The sequence below is a fragment of the Panthera onca genome, chromosome D4 (genome assembly GCF_046562875.1).
Source record: "Panthera onca isolate mPanOnc1 chromosome D4, mPanOnc1 haplotype 2, whole genome shotgun sequence".
Taxonomy (NCBI): domain Eukaryota; kingdom Metazoa; phylum Chordata; class Mammalia; order Carnivora; family Felidae; genus Panthera; species Panthera onca.
This window is the reverse complement of record NC_138351.1, coordinates 84,228,647-84,250,418: the sequence shown is the minus strand read 5'-3', so window position 1 is coordinate 84,250,418 and position 21,772 is coordinate 84,228,647. Positions and strand designations below refer to the sequence as shown.

The following is a 21,772-nucleotide window of genomic DNA, read 5'->3' as shown; positions in this document are numbered from 1 at the left end:
CTGAGTTCCCAAGCCCTGGATTAGATCATAATTCAGCATTCATCAGAGAGGAAGATGAGTGAATATACACAGAGATGCAGCAGATAATAGGAAAATATTAGGGAAGCGATGCCCCTTTCCTCAACTTGCCAAGCAGTGATAGGTTTACCCTATTGATAGTAAAGATGCCCAAAGCCTTTGGAATTAGATAGTCTTCCAGTGGGAAAGTGAGGGCACAAACCGAATGGTCCCGGGGTTTCTAAATCCTTTCAGTGACATGTGAGCATAGTGTTGTGAGCATTGTGTTGTGTTGTTAAAGATAATTTTAGTTATTTTGATCTGTGTACTTATGTAATCAGTAACCCTGTGGAATAACTCTTAATGGTTATGGAAACTGAGCTCAGAGAATTGACAGTGCCCTGCCCAAATTTACCAAAACTGTTAGAAGTTGTATCCTTCGTATTTAATTTTGTCTAACTCCAAAGCATGTAATTTCAGTCTGGTTTTTATTTTAATTAGCTGTTTCAGTAGAATTATAGATTCTTGGGGAAGCTTAGGCTTCTCCCTCCCCCACCCAATTCATCAAACGTGAATCAAGTACCCATTTTGTGCAAGTTTCTGTGATAGGTACCAGGAATAGAGACATGAATCAGATCTTGTCCCTGTTCTTGTAATACTCATAGATCCATGGATAGGCAGGCATACAAAAAGATGAAATTGTAGAAATTAATAGAATTGGAACCTTTGGGGCAAGGAAGAATTGGAGAAGACTATAGTGTCAGAATTAGCTGGGAATTAAATAATTCATAGAAACTAGTCAGGCAGAAGCAACAACATATGCAAAGGCATATTGCAGAAGCTGCAAATAGCACTGTTTGTTGAGAGTATTGGGAATATGAGAAGAGGGAATGGAGAGGAGAATGATGAGGAGCTTGATCATGAAGGTCCTTGTAAGCTTGGGAAGGTGCTTTATTCTGAAAGCAATGACAGGTTTTCAAGGTTTTATTTGAGATCTAGAAAGCAGCCAGAGTAGAGAATGGATTGGGAGGGAATGGGTATGATGAGGCAGGGATAGAGAAAAGAGATGTAGAAAAAAAAACAGGAACTAACAAGACACACCTATAATGAAGCTCTTGAAATAAACCAGATGAGAGATAATGGTGGTCAAGAATAGTACAATACAGATGAAAAAATATATATGGATTTAGAAATATTTGTTTCACTTTATATTATTAGATGTATACATACATAGGAAATACATAAAATAATATAATGAGGGGTGCCTGGGTGACTCAGTTGGTTAAACAGCCGACTCTTGATTTTGGCTTAGGTCATGATTTTGTGGCTCATGATTTTGAGCCCCAAGTCAGACTCTGCGCTGACTGTGCAGAGCCTGTTTGGGATTCTCTATCTCCCTTGCTCTCTTCCCCTCCCCTACTCGGCACGCGCACGCGCGCTCTCTCTCTCTCAATAAATAAATAAACTTAAAAAAAAAAAAAAAAACACCTTTAAGGAGCGCCTGGGTGGCTCAGTCAGTTAAGCATCCGACTTCAGCTCAGGTCATGATCTCACGGTTCGTGGGTTTTGAGCCCCACATCGGGCTCTGTACTGACAGCTCAGAGCCTGGAGCCTGCTTCGGATTCTGTGTCTCCCTCTCTCTGCCCTTTGCCTGCTCACACTCTGTCTCTCTCTCTGTCTCAAAAATAAATAAACATTAAAAAGAAAATCTTTAAATAAAGTGTTGTAATGAACCCATGTACCCAGCCTCAGTAACTATCATCCAGTCTCTAATTCTGTCCCATGCGTACCCCCACCCACTTTCTCCCCTTCCATATTATTTTGAGTCATGTAATTTTTGTATCATGTAATTTCGTCCATTAATATTCTGGTATATACCTCTACAAGATATTTTTTATCTACAGATTTCTCCATCTTTTTTTTCCTTCTAATTAGTTTAAGAGATTGAGTAATTTGTCTTGATGAGTTACCACAACCCAGAGTTTGCTAATTGCATTTTTGTGCTGTAGATGAATGTGTTCCTCCCTAGTTCTTTTTTTATTTTAGTTGTTGGATCTAGAGGCTTGATCATCTTCAGATTCAACTTTTTTGACAAGACTATTTTATGGGCGTGTTGAGTTCTTACACCAGAAGATATGTTACTGTCTTATTCTCTTATTTTAGCTGTTGATGGTCAATATCTAGGATCTATTATTTCAGAGTAATATTCTAATTCCAGTATTTTTTGTTCATATATTTATTGGAATGCTTCTATGAAGAGAAAATTATCCATTGCTGTTTATTATCCTGTGGTATATTTCACTTAGGAAAGGCAGGATAAATACATGATTCTTTCCCTTTATGTAAACGTTTTCAAAATGCTGTGTTGGTTTTCTAGCATTGTTCAATGGTGACAAAATTTGCTTAGAATCCTGAATAATTTATGGATTTAAGCATTTGTATTCCAGTTAATTGTAATTTTTTTTTAAAAAAGAATACTCAGATTGCCCCATCTTTGGTTAGAGAGTGGCTGCTTTGGCAGCTTTTTGAGGGGATTGAAAAGACCGAATGGTGACAGGTTGAATGTGGGTGAGGTCAAAGGGGAGAAAGGAGTCAAGGAAAGAGTCTTTTTGACTTGGGAGTTGAGGCCATGCCCTGAAACAAGGAGCCCAGAAAGAGGAACAGGTTTTAAAGAGAGGACATGTTTGGACATGTCTGAGATGCTTACGATTGCTAGGTGGAAATGCCCAAGAGGCAGCTGGATATCAAGATGTAAGGCTCAGCAGAGTAATCCAAGACTCCAGGACCCAGGATAGGGCTCAATTGCTATGTGTAGTTGACTCAGGTTGGGATTATGTGTGTTATATTTTGATAAAAATCAATCTCTTTGCTATCTGAAGCCAGGTTCTACCTCAAAGCAAGATTAGTAAGCCCCTGTTGCCTTCTCTTTTTGTTGTGCCTATCCTTAGTCAGGTTCAATCTCTAGTAGAGCAGAAAGGACAGGGTTGGTTGCAGGTAGAATTGCCACTTGGCTGGTTTACAACCGGTCCTGTTGGTTTTCAGATTTATTACACCCAATCCCTCAATTAGAGGAGAGCTCTGTGTATGGGTAGGATTTATTGGATTTGGAATTGAGGCTGAGTGAACTGGTTTTGGCTTTGCAGGAATGGCCTACTGTAACCTTTTTGTGAGTATTTGTATTCTTGAAAGATTTTCTCATCCTCTTCCGTGTTCCTGTGCTCTGAAGCAACCATTTTCCTTTCTTCCCTCCTCTAGTCAACAAATCTTCATTAAGCACCTGTTTTTTGTCAGGTACTGGGGATACATTGGTGAACAAGAATAAGGGGCACAGTTCCCTGCCTTCATATAGCTTGGAATCTAGTGGGAAATATATATATGTTAATCAAAAGATCACTAGCAACATGTGACTCCACACTAATATAGGAACTCTGCAAATAGGACATAATGGTTAGAAATCTTATACAACCAGTGCTGAACCTTCATTTATTGGAAGATTACAAGTCATATAAAACAAAAGTCCTGACACATAAAGGACTCTGAAGTGGAGTTCATCCAGGGGGAAAAGCTTCCTATGAAGTAAGGCGAAAGAGTTAGAAAATATGGAAATTAACACACCATTAAATTTAATAAGAGAACTGCACATACCCACCTCACAAAACACATACACCAAGAACCTTCTGATTGCCTTAGCATATTATGAATGCCTACTATATGCTAAATCCAGGGCTGGACCCTGGGCTTACCAAGGCTTGCTCTTTGGGGGTGTATTCAGATTAATAAGGAAGATAGAATGGTAAAATAAAAATACTAAATGATATGTACTGTCATGGAATATTTTAGGAATCCCAGGCAGTATGGAAGAAGGGTGTGATTTGACTCTGTCTGATTTGAGGGCTGAGAGGATGGAGTCTTAGAATACCTCACAGTGGAGGTGATATTTAAATTGATTCCAGAAAGATGAGTAAGTGGTAGTGGAAACAATAAGGAAGTAGTGAGAAGAGTTGTTCCAGGCAAATGGAATAGTTTAGCATACTTGCACTACAAGTGATTCAGTATAGTTGGTGATGGATGCTTACAGAGTGGTGATAGATGAAGCTAGAGAAATCAGCAGGGGCTGGATTAGTAAAGGATGTGGACCTTTATTCTGCAGTGCCTGGAAGCCATTGATGGGCACAGTGACATTATGCTACAGTTATTGGTGGCTTGTGTGTGGGGGGGGTATTTTACAGTCCTTTGCCCAGATTCCTCACTTACATATAACTTAATTACTTATTGGCAGAAACCTCTTGTATTATCTGATCCCCCCGCCCCCCATCTGGGTTAGGCAGATGGATGGATGGATGATGGAAAATGAAACAACTTCAAAAAGTCAGGGCTGAAACCAGAGTCTGAAAACTATTGGGCTTCAAGTACTTTTCCTTTTTAGGGGCACCAGAGGAGAAAGGTTCTCTGTCCATTTGCTGTGTCCCTAAATCTTATTTTTACTACTTAAATATTTTTTTTCTTTCATTTACACATGTGGCTTAATAATAGTTTGAGCTGTTGTAATATTCAGAGCCACAGTACTTATTTCCATTAATCTCTGGTCTGGCCTGGTCTTAATTGTGAAGAAGATAAACAGGCAGGGGCACAATATAGGATGAGTAAGTCTCATATTATAATCTGTTTTTAATTGTGATACTTTAAAATTTTACACACAGGGGCATCTGGATGGCTCAGTTGGTTGAGCGTCTGACTTTAGCCCAGGTCATGATCTCACAGTTCATGAGTTTGAGCCTGACATTGGGCTCACAGTTGTCAATACAGAGCCTGCTTTGGATTCTCTGTCCCCACCGCCCCTCCCCTCCCCTGCTCATGCTTTCTCAAAAATAAATAAAGCATTTAAAAATAAATCAAAAAATTTTACACACAGAGTCTTGCCTGGAGAATTAAGGAGATTTTTTTAAAATGGAGGGATGGCTTACTTGTTCCAGATTCTTCAGTTTGTTGGTGGGAAACTGATCCAATTAAATACCATACCCATATTTAAGTTGCCTTGTTTCAAAAATGTCTTTCCTTAGTTGATTTTTGTAAATTAGGATCCAAATAAGGTACATACATTGCATTGGGTTGTTATATATAAGGCAATTAAGAAAATTTTTTTTCTTTTAATTTTTATTTATTTTTGACAGAGAGAGAGAGAGTGCATGAGCAGGGGAGGGGCAGAGAGAGAGGGAGACACAGAATCTGAAGCAAGATCCAGGCTCTGAGCCGTGAGCACAGAGCCCGACGCGGGCTTGAACTCACAGACTGCAAGATAATGACCTGAGCCAAAGTCGGACACTCAACCAACTGAGCCACCCAGGTGCCCCTATATAAGGCAATTTTAAAATCACACCCTATAGTCTTTTCTTCCTTAAGCCAGTTACGTTACTCTTCTGCATACAGATTTCATTCTGGATTTTTGTTTGTTTACTTTATTTTTAAGTTTATTTATTTTGAGAGAGAGAGAAAGTGGGGGAGGGACAGAGGAGAGAGCAAGAATCCCAAGCAGACTCCACACCATCAGCACAGAGCCTGATGTGGGGCTCGATCCCACAACCCTGGGAATCATGACCTGAGCTGAAATAAAGAGTTGGACACTCAACCAGCTGAGCCACCCAGGTACCCCTCATTCCTGACTTTATAGCAAAGGCATTAAAAAGTCTTTTGGGATCTACCTGGCTCTACCCGTTCCTTCAAGTCCTGAAATATCTTTCCTATCTGTCTGCTTACAGAACTACAAGGTTCAGCTCAAATGTAAGGCCCTCTCTGTGGCATCAGGCTCCAATCTAATGAATTATCCATTCTTTTTGTTTCCTTAATACTTAGTACCCATCTGTTACACTACTCATAACATCCTATTGTTGGTTATCTGTTTAGTATTTGTACTACAAGTAGGTTAGTGTGGAGTGGTAGAAAATGAAGCTGGAGAAGTCAGCAGGTGGTGAGTACCTCTAGGGCTAGGATCACATAATATTAATTTGAGTCATCTCAGGCAGCCTGGTGCCTAGCTTATAGGAGATACTCAATGAATGTTTGTAGAATTGAATGAAAAACCCATTTCTAGAATATTTTTAGTTTCCAACTTTGAGGGGTGTTTTTTGTTTGTTTCTTGTTTCCTGAACTATGAATTCCCCTCTCCACTCCAGGAGAAAAGGCAAAACTGGAAATCATATCTAAGTATGTTCTTTGTTGTTCTTGTTCTATATTCAGGAGGTTTGCTCGTTAGTCTTAGGTAGTATGGATTTCACCTGGCTGTGTTTCATTATTCCTGTTCCGTTGAATTCAACTCTTTCCTTTGCCATAGGGAATGTTTGTATCAAAAGATCTGACAGATGAGAACCCGAGACCTTGGGCTCTTGTTTTTTGTTGTTTGCAAGGTTAAAAAGGAATTTAAAATATTTTCTGCATACTTATTTTCTGAAATGGATAGAGGTTTTCTAACTACTCCTCCTCCATCACAGTGGTCATACGGCTTTCACTCTACATCAGACTTTCATTGAAACTTATTAAAGATAAGGCTGAAATAACTCCAGTGACTGGCCACTAGAATTGCTCTCTTTGTTTTACTTGAAGGACCAAGTATTACATCTTGATACCTCTCTGTAGCTTCAGATCTACAGTCTCCTTTGAAAGCTGCCATTTGAATAAACAGATAGGAAATAATGTTGAATAGTAACATCCGAGAGGGTTTGTTTCTTTTATTCAAGATCTGTGGCATAATGGAAGAAATAAGGGACTAAGATACTTGGTTCTGTTCTTTGTTGGTCTGATGACTCTTGCCTCTTCCTTTCATTGGGCCTCAGTTTCCTCATTTATAAAATGAAAGTGGAACCAGTCTCTTGCAAGATTAACTAAGGTTCTGCCATTCACAATTTAGACTCAGCTTTTAAATTCTTAGATATGTAGTATGTAAATGGTTAGATGTAGAATTTTGTTCATCTACTTTTTTCTATATTACAAAGCTAGTATTAGTAAAAATGTTGCTGATGTCTTATTTTCTTTTTTCTCCTTCCCATTCATAAATTCTAGGGATCCTTTTAATCTCTTTAAATGATCTCTTACAATGGTTTGTAACAATCTTACTGGGACCCTTAATTAAGATTTACAGTTTGTCTTTTGCATTCACATGGTAAATGAGATGTATGTTCATGTTCTCTTTCCCCTTCCTCGCTGTAGAACCTATAAAGGACTTTAGGGGCACCTGGGTGGCTCAGTCGGTTGAGCATCCAACTTCGGCTCTGGTCATGATCTCATGGCTCATGGGTTTGAGCCCCATGTCACGCTCTCTGCTGACAGCTCAGAGCTTGGAGCCTGCTTCAGATTCTGTGTCTCCATCTCTCCCTGCTCTCCACCCCCCCCCTCCCCCCCGCTGGTACTCTGTCTCTTTCTCTCAAAAATAAATAAACATTAAAACAGTTAAAAAAAATTTTTTTTAAAGAACCTATAAAGGACTTAAAAAAAAAAAAAACTATGGGACTGAGGATGTTGAAGAATATGACTCTGTATCCAAAGATTAAGATTTACCCATCTTCTTTTTTTTAATTTTTTTTTTTTTTTAACGTTTATTTTTGAGACAGAGAGAGACAGAGCATGAACGGGGGGAGGGTCACAGAGAGAGGGAGACACAGAATCTGAAACAGGCTCCAGGTTCTGAGCTGTCAGCACAGAGCCCGACGCGGGGCTCGAACCCACGGACCGTGAGATCATGACCTGAGCCGAAGTCGGACGCTTAACCGACCGAGCCACCCAGGCGCCCCTACCCATCTTCTTAAACTATGTTAAAGATTTGTTCTTGGGGCGCCTGGGTGGCTCGGTCGGTTGGGCTTCCGACTTCAGCTCAGGTCATGATCTCACGGTCCGTGAGTTCGAGCCCTGCGTCGGTCTCTGTGCTGACAGCTCAGAGCCCGGAGCCTGTTTCAGATTCTGTGTCTCCCTCTCTCTCTGCCCCTCCCCCACTCATGCTCTGTCTCTCTCTGTCTCAAAAATAAATAAACGTTAAAAAAAAAAAAAAAAAGATTTGTTCCTGGGCTTATGAGTATATTAAGGATTATTGCTAAGCCTTACCCTTAAAAATCAAAGGCACTGCTTCACTCTTGATCCTGGGAGCCGGACTGATAACTTCCCATTTTGTCGTGTCTTCAAAGGTTGGTGCAGTGAAAGCAAAGATGCTTACTACCCCTCTCTTGTATGCAGGTGCTGAGTTTTAGATATACCTGTATCCTTCAGGGAGACAGAGAGCTATCCTTTGAAGGAGTGTTCCCAATTGAATTGCTGGTACACTTTCCCCTTATTCAGCTTTCCCCTGTCATTCTTTTTATAGTCACTTTACTAAAATTATGAGAGCTGCGTTAAGTTCCACAGAGACTGAGAAGAAAATCTCTATTAATTTCCTATAAGACTGGGAGTGGGGAAACTGGTTGATGTGTTTCTGTTGGGGTGAGATATGTGGTGGCAATAGCAGAACATTTATTTTTAGGCAGGTAAATTATAACCTTTTTCTTCTCTAAATCATTGGTCACTTTTTCTTTAGGCCCTACTTTGTAAGATAACCCCAATGGTCTCTATTAGTTGGAGAAGCCCTCTTAGTACCAGTAGTAGCAATATTTGCCCTTCTGTTATATGGCTGCCAAGTGACAGACTCCACTCCCACTCCAAGGAGGGTCTCCTCTTTTTTCTGGAACACTGCTATAAAATGTGCCTAGCCTTAAGTTATTCCCAAGGCTAGGCTAAGGAGAAAGGGAGATTTCGTAGGATGCAACAATTTTGCATGGTTAAAAAGCGTTTATCACTGGGAATCTGTCTGTCTTTAGGTCATCCCACCTTCTTTGAGGAGCTTGCTCTGTTTTTGTTTCCTGCCATCTCAATGGATAGCTGAATGTTTGACATCATCTGTCATTAGCATATGGCTCAAATTTGCCAGCCTCTGTGGCTCTGTGGCATGGTTTGAGCGCGTATATGCATAAACACACTCCCCTGTGTGTTACTAGTATGGTTCACCATCAGGGAGGCATAGCGTAAGATTGCTTAAGATCTTAGGAGTTTTAAGGAATGAAGCTTACTTTAAAGATTTAAGCTTTGGGCTGGGGGCAGGGAATGATATTTCTAACCTTTGTGCATTCTAAAAGGATTTTGCAGACCTAGTTTTCTTTCTCCACATTTTGACATGAATGTGTATAACCAGAGCATGGAAATTAAGGGCCAGAATTAAAGTGAACCCTGCAGATATCAGAGTTCCGTGTTTTAATTTTCTCAGAAGAATTTGCCTTGTCATTGTTTATTATAATGACAAAAAGCAGGGAATCCCAGTCTTACCCTCCCCCTTCAACCCAATACATGCATAACATGGAGTTTTTGTTTTGTGTTTTCCTTGTGCCAAATATTTCAACTTTCTAAAATTTCTAATCCAGAATATAGGAAAATATAGTACAGAATAGCTCTTGAAAGGAAAAGGAGAAAAAATGCCAGGTATTAGAACCCTTTTAAATTAAATGAAAACTAAGTCTTCTAAAAGGCTGCCTTTTAATTTTAAGATCACAGTTTAAAGAAGTCCAGAGGAGTATTTCCTATTAAATGTTGCCACAATACTTTTCAGAGAGACGTGCTAGGCAGTGTTGTTAACTAAAGAAAATAAGTCTATCAGTTCCACTTAGATAACCTTTGGTAATAAACGAACTCCATACACGTTGTGACCTTAGCGCCTGAACTTTCTAATCACATGACTGGCTTGTAAACTGACCTGTGAGGATGACTGTCGTAGTCCCAGCTAAGAGAGAGAAATTGGCCAAGTGTCGGAAGGGTGGTCATCAAGCTGGACTTGTCCCGTAATCTCTGTTTCTTCATGGCTGCGATAGAACTTCTCAACAGACTCCGAGAAGCATGAAATGGAGACATGGGAAGGTAAGGGAATTGACTGTTTAAGTTTGGGCCCAAATCTGAGGTTTAGAAATTTTCTTTGAAGGTTTAGAACAAATAGTACCCTTGAGGGAGGTGGGAGGCAGTCCAGTCCTTTTTTGTGTCTTGGCAAAATTCAGCCAATAAGTTTTCATATACATTGCAGTTGGGTATAAATGTTTTGGAATGTAGAAGAGCGAGGGAGAAATATAGTAAATTAATTGTTGTGGTTGATGATTTTAAGAGAGCGGGGGAAAAAAAGAAAAAAACTGGATTTAAATTTTACAGTGACTTGAAAAAAATTGTAAACTTCACTTTTCATCACAATCCTTACATAAAGTTTACATTTTAAAAAATTGTTCTGCTTACCTCTTGACAGAATTTGTTTATATTTTAAATTCCTTAATCCAGTTCACCATCTGTGAAAGCCTTATTTAGTACTGTTAATTATAGATAGTATTGGGGTCATGAGGCCGTTGATAAGGCAGCCTCATTTCCTTTGGGGGAACTTAGATACTTTACGGTTTGGGGTATAAGACTAAGCCACTGCTAATTTCTTTTTAAGTAGGGTGTTTTTAAAATGGGTAAATTCATTATTCTCTCTATCTCTCTCTCTCTCTCTCTCTCTCTCTCTCTCTCTCTCTCTCTCTGTTTCATTATAGCAACTAGTAAGTATTGCAATTTGTGTATTCAGAGATTGGCTCCTTCTTGTGTGAAAAACCCCAGTGCCCCACAACTTTATTATTTGGGCCAGAAAATTCATACACAGCTAAAGAAAAAGCTAGAAGATGACTCTTGGTATTAAAGATTTGCTCTGTTTGTTTGCTGTGTTTATGGAGTCTAAGAGTTTGCCAAAAGTTTGGTTTCTTGTAGGCAAGCTCTGTTGAGCTATAGCCAGAAGAGTTTCAGATTTGAGGTAGTTGGTAAATTTCTGGGATATTAACTAATGAAATAGATAGTCCTAGGGAAGCTTCCTAGCCCCTTGCAGCATGGCTAACATCTGCCACGGACAGCTTTGCAGTTTCATTCTCACTCTGAAGATGCACAAACTGGGGAAGTGGGACCGACTTCCTCCCAATCAACATTATTCTTTATAGTAATACTCCCTCTGCGTTCTTTCCCAGCACCATATATGCCAGAATTATTACCTTTATTGGTTTTTAATGTATATTAGTGGAAACAACAAAATTTGTTGAAATTATCAGTTATATGCAAGACCTATTATTTTTCATTTTGAACAGCTTCCTCTTCTTCCCCCAATATTCATAGAAATTCCTTTATCCTGGGTATACTAGCTTTTCCAGAAAGGAGTCATTTAAGAAGTAAGATTTGCTGTGGATCCATTGGAATAGGAGTTTAAGTATAGGCAGAGATACCAGAGCTGTGGTTACGTAAGTTTGGAAAGGATAGCTCTGGAGGATTTGGATGTTTTTCCAGCCAGCTTGAATCTCTTAGTGTCATATAGTCCACAAGTTCTGAAAGAGAAAAAAGATTTGAAGAGAAAGTTCTCACTCAGTTCTAATTTAATTAAGTATTGAAACTTTGATTTTCTTGGCTGTTCAATGACAGAAAATAATTTATGGTACTAAAACAAGGACTTCTATAAAAAAAGGAAGTGAATTTTAAAATTTCCACCTGAGTCTTCCATATAAAATTCTAGCAAAGCAAAATGAATTATCCCAGCTGAAGGAGATCTTTGGAAGCTTAAAAGCAAAATCAGACTACTTACAAAAGAGTGCAGTGAAAATGCTACTGTAAAAAAGTGTTGCCTGGTTTTAGATATTGGGCCCTTGTCCATTTAAATTAACCTTTGTCACAGCTGGGCATACAAATGTTTTGTTTTAGTTCACAGAGGGTTAACTCTATTCAAGCTTTCACTGTGGCAGGCCTGATCTGTGGAGTCATACAATCTGGTCTTTCAGCCCTGCCAGTCGCTAGGCAGGAAGTCTTATTTCTTAAGCTATCTTTCAGAATGGGGGGTTGGGATTTGGAGAAAGGTGGGGGAAGGGCCTTGGAGCATCTGTAAGGATCAATAACAGAGAGTGAGCCGCAAGAGAGGCCATTGTGCACACTTCAAGATAGATGCAGCCCTTGTGCATGGCCCCTGCCTGGCAGGACAGACACCTAAAACCAAAACAATGCCACCAAATGAATTCCTTGTGAAAATCAGATTGCTCTTAAAGGAGAAAATACTTTAAAGAGTGCCCTTTTAATGTTGGGAATATTCTCATTCCTCAACTTGCTAGGATCAGGCAGTCCCCACTAGAAATAACTCCAAATTGATTTTTAAACAGCTTTTGTCCTCATGCTAATACTGTATTGAATTGGAGAGGGTGATCATTTTGGTCTTAGTCACATGCATCAGTGCATTGAGTAATCTTTTTTCTTTCTCTTTCTTTTTCTCTCCCCCCCCTCCCCTTTTCTTTTTTATTCTAATGTTTGCTTTACCATACTGGCGTTGGAGGCACCATTAAGGGAATGAAAAAAAACAAAATTTGGTTAGGATTTGAGTAACACATGTGTGAAATCCCTCCCCTGGCAGCTGGTATTGGCTCTTGAAACTTCATCTGAACTAAACAGATGCTCTTAGTGTGTTATTTTGAGATCATTTAAACCAGACTCATAGCCAAGAAATCTTCAAAAATCATAGGTCTTATTTTAAAATGCATTGAAGTCATGATATCATGCCACCTTTTACAAATATCATATGGGTATTGATTGAACAGAGTTGCCTGAGCTTAGAAAAGTGAGCAGTTCCACCAATGAAATTATGATTTTAAAAGCACAACCAAGTATGTTGTAGTTTTACTCCAGTCCAGATTTTCATCTTTTGAATTCTTCTTTCCTAAGCCCACCTATAACATTCCTGTTTTACTGTATCCTTTTTTCAGAGGACTAAGGCAGTGGTTCAGTAGGTGCTTTTATGATGCAAATTCTTTATGGCTGTTGGAAAGAGTAATGGAGTCATTGCCGCCTCTCTTCCACTAAACCCCCAAAGTATTGGTGACAACTGATGGTAACAGCTGTGGAAAATGGAATCATAAAGAGACTCTAATATCCTTCTCTCCATTTGAAATCTTTCAGGAATAAATGCATAAACCAACTTAGGGTCCATAATGTGATTTGCAGATACCCTATGGAATAGGGTGGGGAGAAAGACCTGCAGTTGAAATGAGCCCCAAGTGTAATTTTATGCTTCTTGAGTTGAGACCTGACATATTCACCTGGACAGTTTTGAGACTTGAGAAAATACATAGACACTTAACAAGATCATCTGGATATTTTTAACCCATCCCTCACCTCTACCCTTATATTAAAAGAAAATCTAGGTTAATCATCACAGACTCTCCTTGATATCATTGTTTTTGCCTCTCTGATACATTATAATTCTGCATTAATATTTAATTTAAACCAAGGGATCAATTCTTTTAATGGATATTTTCCTGAGATACACAAATATTACTAACAAAACTTAGAAGTTCAGTTACCGTTTACATTGTATTAAAATGGGGTATGAAACCTACCATGACCCTTTGAACAATGTGGTCTTTAATGTGCTTTAAGGGGGAGGGCCTAGGGAAGGAAAAGCCATAAAAGTCTTCAGGGTTCAAGATGAGGTTGGGATTTTATCCCATTGCCTTTGTCATTTTCACACACAAACATCACTGCAATCATGTTTGATTTAGCATCCTTAATACAATGAGGTGGGAGAACAAAAGGATATTAGAGGCATAAGTATGGAAACCAAATATCCTCTCTTCCCCTCCAGATTTTTTCAATTCATTTTGTTTTCCCTGTCTCCCCTGCTACTGGGATTTCCTTTTAAACCAATGAAATCCATTCGTTTTTAAGGATCTTCTCTCTGCATGCCTCAGTGGTTTTTTGAGCAATTGAAAAACAAGCCACTCCTCAAATATTTTTTAGCCACGTGAAAAGCCCTTTCCCAAAGACTTGGTAAAAACACCATAATTAGGAAAAATGCATCTACTCCTATTTCAAGGTTGAGAATTTGGGGGCGTTCCTGATGCGCAGCTGTTTTACATATTTTGAAAAGCCTGATAGATGTAAAGGTCATTGCTAACTCTAACAAGGTCTTGATGCTCACACTGTCATCCAAGGACCTTGCATTAATTAGGATGAGAAGCATGGAAGGTCAGGAGTCAACTGACTGGTGGGCCTCTGTGAATTGTCATTGGGGCCTGGAAGAATTCCTATAGGATTTTTAGGTGTTAAAACAAAACAAAAACAAAAACAAAAGTAAAACCTGCTGCAGCTTCCATGGCCTCTGAGCAGATCCCTTGGTCTGTGTGGTAAGAACTCATTCCCTGTTGCCCAAATGGCTCATAAAAACTTGGTTGCATCTGTTGCTTTGCTGTGTAGCCTTCCCAGTGTTGGGTAAAGAGAATGTCAGCAGCCTGATTCTGTCACTTGGCCAAGTCACTTGACCTCTGTGAGCCTCAATTTCCTCGTAGGTGCAACAGGGGATAGTAATAACCAATCTCACAGGGTTGCTATAGGAATTAAATAAGAGAACCTCTGTCACAGCGCCCAGCGCATGCTTAACATGCCTTGAAATTGGAATGAGTTTTGAAAGAATGGCAAGTTTAGGGAGATTAGGAAGGAGAGGATTCTTGGTGAGCCTGTAGCTGGTACTATTTAATATTCCAAGTAGGAAAGCCTGCCCCTCACCTCCCCCATGCCTCCATTCAATGAGCAACGTTTAGGGAGGGGCCCTTTGGAAATTTAGCCTTGAAAATGCCGTACAACTAGTGAGACAAGCTGCTGAGCCTTCTCCTTTACAACCAGTTGCTATGCTAATAATCCATCCCTGAGCTAATAAAAATAATTAGTAATGAGAGGGTTTCTGCAGAAGTTGCAGGTTTTTTCCCCCTGAGTCTTTTACAGTTGGTTGATTGGAAGAAAAAGAAGAGAGGATGGACTCTAAGTGAGCAGATTAAGTAATGGTCAGGAAAGAAAGGATAGTCAAGTTAGTCATCTCCTTCCATGTGTTTGGTAGATAAATAGATGCCAAGACAGTGGCTATGGCCATACTTAATAGCTCCTTCTTAGAAGCTTTACCATGAGCTGGTAAAGTTGAGAATATTGTTAGCATGCTAATCACTGCACTATTTAACTTTGGAATCTTCAGTCTCCCTGCCTTCTGGGGTTGAGAGCTTGTATTAGTGGCTCATTATTCTGATCTCTGTGTATAAAATTATAACTTATGTAGCCAACATTCATTGAGCATTTACTGTGTTCTAAACTCTGGGAATACAGGTGAATTAGAACTGTAGCTCCCCTTTTGGAAATAATGTTAATGTTTCTTAACAGATACTAACAATTACGGGGAGAGGAGGAACATTGGCTGCAAAAACATTATTCAAAACTGGCAGAAGGATTTGTTTTCACTTTGGGGCCCTGGATTTCTTTAGCTTTTTTTTTTTTTTTTTTTTTTTTTTTTTTTTAATAAGCTAGCTACATATTTCTTGAAACGTCTTTGCTCTTCCAAATGTATGGTTCCAAAATAGAATATTCAAATATTTTTCTTAACATAGTAAAATTAGACTCCTGGATTGCAATTGACAAAAGTGTGGAAATACTCTAAACATTGTTACTCTGTTTGCATCCTATTCACTGTTAGCAAAAATGTTTTCCTTTTGTGAGGTTTCAGCATGTTCTTTCAAAGTAATGGCTACAGCAACCTAGCTTTGCTTTTCAAAGGAGTGGATAAGTTATGGGTAACATTAAATATCAATTACAGTTCATTAAATAATCACTCTATACAGCAAATGCGTGTTTTGGACATTAAAAAAAAAATATCATCCCAGTGGCCATTTAATCCCAAAATGCATGCACTTGAGTCAGTGTGGAAAGAGTATGTTAAGTGAAAAGTTTGGCACCCAATATGTGTTAGTCATGGAAGTCTTGGCTGTATGTATATGCACACACTCTCGTATGCATTGATGGGTTTTGTTTTTTAACTTTGCCATGAGATACTTGCTAATTGCTTAGGATTCTAGGTTCCTTTTGAATAGGTAGATACCAGTATCTTTGGTTTCATGCCTACCTGCCTTTTGGAATCATGTACACTAAAATACTTGCCATGAGGTTGCCAGTCTGATAATAGAGAAAAACTACCCACCATAGAATAGGTTTAATATAGAAAGTTCACCATATGTCATATGCTGAAAAATAATTCCATTTCTTTGTTCTTTATTTCTACCAACCATTAGTCTTACCCCAAAGTAAGAGAATGATGAATGTCTAGGGAGTCTTGAGGAGTAGGAGGGGGAAGGAGTGCTAGTTTTATGAAAATATTGATTCAGTGCCTCAGGGAAGCAGAACTGTTTGGTTCTGATGGCTACATTAGTAAAATTGTGTGTGTGTGGTGTGAGAAGGAGTGCTTATGCATTGTTTAAGTTTCATGATTTTTGGTCTTAGTGATAAATATAGAGAGATTCTACCACTTATTCTGAACATTGTTTTACACATGGAAGTAGTTATAAAAGCACTTTTTGGCAAATAGTATGAGAATCTCCAATAATGCACATGTCTCTGTTCTGGGCCCATTAAGCTAAATCTGGTCAGAAGATTTCCTTTTGGTAAAGCAAAAGAAAATGTGGCAACTACATTTTCCATTCTCCTAGAACATATGGTTTCACTTAAAGCATGCTAATTGGTCTCTCTTTAACCAAGACCTTAGAATTGGGCAGGGACCTAGGGAGCTAAGTACTGAGCTTTTAAGCATTAGCACAAGGTGTCTGAACTGGCCCACTAGTTTGCCATCTAGAGTTCTTATAAACTGTGCACTTTGATTTGCAAGTAGGGAAGCTATACTGTTCATTCATTCAACTGACATTCACTAGTGTTTGCTCTGTGCTTGGTATACATTAGGGATGCAGAAAAAGTAAGAATCTCTGTCTGCTCTGTGGACCATATAGCCTAGTAGAGATAAATAGGTAAGTGCAACAAAGTGTTGGAGGAACAATGATAGCAATCCTGGAGGGTACAGAGGTTATTGCAGAGGTAGGAGTGCTCATTTCTGTTTGGGCTATCAGGTTAGACTTCAACCAGGAAGGCGTCATGAGGGATTGGTTGACATTTGCCAGGCCAGTAAAGGGAGGGAGGGTCTCCCAGGCAGAAACAGGAGCATGAGCAAAGGCCTAGCAATATAAAACAACCTGACTGGGTATGGGATGAGTTATAAGTAAGGCCCATATAGGTCAGGAAAATTGGTTGGTTCTAGATGCAAGGGATGCCCTAGAGAGAGCTTTAGTCTGTGAATGGATTCCTCTACCCCTGTTGAGCCTAAGAGAGCCCTGTTTACATTCTTCTTAATTCTCCCTTTGCAGATATGTTGAAGAGATTAATGTAGTACTTTGTTAGAAAGGAGCACAGATCTGCCTCAAAGCTAGAAGCCTGGACACCACTGCTGCTGGGATTTAGGGAGAGCATGCTATAGCCTTACTTAACCCTGTTACAAATTGTCAGGTCTTCTAGAGGGAAAGGGTTTGGTTAAATGCTTTTAAGCAGTTATACCCTCTGCCTAGGGTCATCTGTGCTCTGTGGGAATGTTCCAAACAGAAATGAAGTCTGTTGTATTTTTTTAATGAATGGAGAAATAGAGTCCTAATAATATCTTACCCAGACTCTTTGACTAGTTAAGACTATGAGTTTCTTTTAGTTGTCTAGGGAAAGCTGTATGTTTTTACTGAGGTAGTCTGTGTAGTTTTACTTATATCTAGGTGAAATAGTTGATGATTAGTGACTAAAATATTACAGCGGTTTTGGTAGTATTTAGTATTAGTTGTTTACTTTTTAAATTTTAAATTTTATTTTAAAATTAACATGCAGTAAAATTGAGGAGTCTTGAGTTGGTGTACAGTCTCTGAATATAGATTTGTATAAACTACCACTACAATCAAGATACAGAACAGTCAACCCCCTAAACTCCCTCATGCTACTATCCCTGTGTGGTCATACCCTCACCTTACTCCTGACCTCCTAGCAACCACGGTCTGGTCTGGTCTGTTCTGTTCTCTGTTACTCTAATTTTTTATCTTCCTGACAGTGGAAATATATAATATGTAACCTTTTAAAGCTGGCTTCTTTCACCAGTATAATGCCTTTGAGATTCATCCAAGTTGTTAACCTCTATCAGTAGTTGATTCTTTTTTTACTGAATAGTATTCCATTGTACGGTTGTTGATCCATTCACCTTTTAAAGGACATTTGGGTATCTACTTTGGGGTGATTATGAATAGAGGTACTATAAACATTCATGTACAAGTTTTAAGTGTGAACCTAAGTTATAATTTTTCTGTGATAAATTACCTAAGAGTAGACTTGAGGGGGTCATATGGTTAAGTATATATTTAACTTCATAAGAACCAGGGCTCCTGAGTGGCTCAGTCAGTTAAAGTGTCTGACTTCAGCTCAGGTCATGATCTCGAGGTCTATGAGTTTGAGCCTCGTGTCGAGCTCAAGCCTGGAGCCTGCTTCAGATTCTGTCTCCATCTCTCTCTCTCTCTCTCTCTCTCAAATATAAACAGACATTTAAAAAAATTAACTTTATAAGAACCTGCCTGTTTTCCATAGTGGTTGTATCATTTTACATTCTCATTTGAAAGGTGCCAGAGTTCTGGTTGCTCTAGATTTTTATCATGACTTGGTATTGTTATTTTATTTTATTTACTTATTTATTTATTAGTATGAAATTTATTGTCAAATTGGTTTCCATACAACACCCAGTGCTCATCCCAACAGGTGCCCTCCTCAATGTCCATCACCCACTTTCCCCTCCCTCCCACCCCCCATCAACCCTCAGTTTATTCTCAGTTTTTAAGAGTCTCTTATGGTTTGGCTCCCTCCCTAATTTTTTTTTTTTCGGTATTATTTTAAAAACTTAGTGGTATCTCATTTATCTAATGGCTAATGACATTGAACATTTTTTCATATACTTATTTACCAGTCACATGTCCTCTTTGATGTAGTGTCCAAGTCTTTTAGTTTTGTTTTTTTTTAATCTTTATCATTGAATTTTGAGAGTTCTTTACTTACTAAAGATGGAAAGGGCATACAGTTAGTAGTTATGGAAGCCATTCGCTAATATTTTGAGGCAATTTTTACTTTTAGTTTTTTGAGAGAGAATATGTGCAAGCATGTGTGTGAGCAGGGGAGGGGCAGAAGGAGAGAGAGAATCTTTTAAATGTTTATTTATTTTTGAGAGAGAGAGACAGAGAGCAAGTGAGGGAGGGGCAGAGAGAGAGAGGGAGACACAGAATCAGAAACAGGTTCCAGGCTCTGCAATGTCAGAGCAGAGCCCAACATGGAACTCGAACTCATGAACCACAAGATCATGACCTGAGCCAAAGTCGGACACCCAACCGACTGAGCCACCCAGGCGCCCCAAGAGAGAGAATCTTAAGCAGACTCCACGCCCAACATGGAGCCGGACACAAGGCTCTCTCCCAACTGTGAGATCATGACCTGAGCCAAAATCAAGAGTTGGACCCTTAACTGACTGAGCCCCTTCCAGGCAATTCTTAAAACCACAGTTTATGCATCATATCTTTTACAATGCTCAGCCTTTTTCTTTAATAGCCAACCTGTACTTTATGACACGTGGGTTTTTCTCACAATTCTGCAGTGCCTTGTGGGATTTAGGAATGTTAAACAGTTGAATTGATATATTATGATTTAGCCCTCTGTAATCCTCTCCCTAGATATAAATTGCTCTCTTGACAATGAGAAAAGATTATTTCCAGTATATGGCATAGTGAGTAGAGGAAGGGTAGAATTATTAGATCAGGTCAGAGAATTAGGATAGGGCTTGATCGTATAGGGCAATGGAATTTACTTGAAGTGCAAAAGGAAGTAATTAGAGCATTTTGAGCAGATTGTTTTTAAATATTATTTTTATTTTAAAAGGTTTTTTGAGCGTTTAATTAATTAATTAATTAATTTATTTATTTTTGAGAGAGCAAGAGAGTGCACAAGTTAGTGAGGGGACAGAGAGATAGAGAATCCCATGAGGGGCAGAGAGAGGGAGAGAGAGAAGCAGGGCTCGCCTGAAGTAGGACTTGTGCTCATCTGAAGTGGGTTGAGCAGATTTTTAAAAGACCCTTCCCACCCCCTACCACACTGGGGATGGGTTAGAAAATGGATTGTAGGGAGGCCAATAGTAGACCAAATGGTCATCCAAGTGAGAAATGATGGGAGCTTAAACTAGGGCCAGTAGTACTAGAGATGGAGAGTAAATTTGAGATCTGTTTTGGAGGGAGAATTGATAGGATTTGTTGATGATTTGGATGGCGGAATATAAAACAAAGTAAAGGGATTAAGGAATGACTTCTAGATTTTAGGCTTGAGCAACTAATTGGTATTGGTTTCAGTTAGTAATATGGAGAATGTTACCAAGAAACATGTTGATATAGGACACAGGAATAGAATCTAGAATTACGTTCAGTAAGTTTGAGATGATTGTTAGAAAGCCAGACAGAGTGTTAAATATAAGGCAGTTTAGATGTCAAAGTCTGGAACTCAAGGGAGGTTTTGGTTAAAGATGCACGTTAGGGGAATTGTCACAATATAAATGGAAGATTGAGTCCTTTAAAGAGAGGATATTGGTGGAAAGGATGTCCAGGGATCAACCCCTGAAGATATGTCAACATCCAGGAGTTCCAAAGATATTCTGTAAAAGAGATTGAGAAACTAGTAGTCTGGGAGAAAGTAGGAAAACTTGGAGAATGGTATTCTGAAAGCCAAGGGAGAAAAGTGTTAGAAAAAGGAAAGAATTCAGATACTTGTCCAATTTCTTTCATTCATTCAGCAAACATTCCTGAGTACTTTCAGTTTATAAGCCTACGTGGATAGGCCCTTGCAGTGATCAGGACAGATAAAGTGCTGGTCCACATAGAGTTTACATATATATTTTAAGGATTTCACTGTGAAACTATATAGCAATTCTGAGGCCCATCTAATATTCATTTCTGATATTTAAATTTCAGAAAGTTGCCTTGAACACTTTAACACTAAAGATGATTCCACAGTATTCCCAATTTCTGCAAAGAGTTACTAGTTTACTAGAATAGAAAGCTTGGTGTGCAAATTCATGTGATCTAGAATAATAGCCATTGAGCGTTGTAGATACATAGGTTATTTATTTATTTATAATTAAAAAAATTTTTATTTTATTTTTTTAATATGTTTTTTTAAATGTTTATTTTTATTTTTGAGAGAGAGACAGAAACAGAGCACAAGCAGGGGAGGGGTAGAGCGAGAGGGAGACACAGAATCTAAAGCAGCTCCAGGCTCTGAGCTGTCAGCACAGAGCCTGATGCAGGGCTTGAACTCATGAACTGTGAGATCATGACCTGAGCCAAAGTCAGACGCTTAACCAACTGAGCCACCCAGATGCGCCCCCCCCTTTTTTTCAGAGAGAGTGAGTGAATGCACATGTGAGCAGAGGAGGGGCAGAGGGAGAGAGAGAGAATCTCAAGCAGGCTCTGCACTGAGCATGGAGCCCCAACATGGGGCTCGATCCCATGACCCTGGGGTCATGACCCAAGCTGAAATCAAGAGTCAGATGCTCAACCGACTAAGCCACCCAGGTGCCTCTACATAGGTCATTTAAAAACTAGTTGAGGGGCACCTGGGTAGCTCAGTTGGCTAAGCATCCGACTTCAGCTCAGGTCATGATCTCACAACTTGAGAGTTCGAGCCCTGCGTCAGTTTCTGTACTAACAGTTCAGAGCCTGGAGCCTGCTTCCTATTCTGTGTCTCCCTTTCTCTCTGCCCCTCCCCTGCTCGTGCTCTGTCTGTCCTGTCTCAAAAATAAATAAATGTTAAAAATTTTTTT

General features: G+C 39.2%; 1 protein-coding gene across 4 annotated transcripts in view; it reads left to right on the top strand.

Annotated features, from left to right (window-relative positions):
• The window catches only part of NR6A1 (nuclear receptor subfamily 6 group A member 1), a 231,804-nt gene that overhangs the window by 149,834 nt on the left and 60,198 nt on the right, over positions 1-21,772 (top strand). Inside the window, exon 1 of one of the 4 annotated variants that reach the window (XM_060608703.3) lies at positions 9,777-9,918. The exons of the other annotated variants lie outside the window; for them this stretch is intronic. Within the exon in view, the coding sequence (XP_060464686.1) occupies positions 9,903-9,918 (16 nt within the window). The 5' untranslated portion in view covers positions 9,777-9,902. Of the gene's footprint in view, positions 1-9,776; positions 9,919-21,772 lie in introns of those variants that run through there. 4 annotated transcript variants of the gene reach the window in all.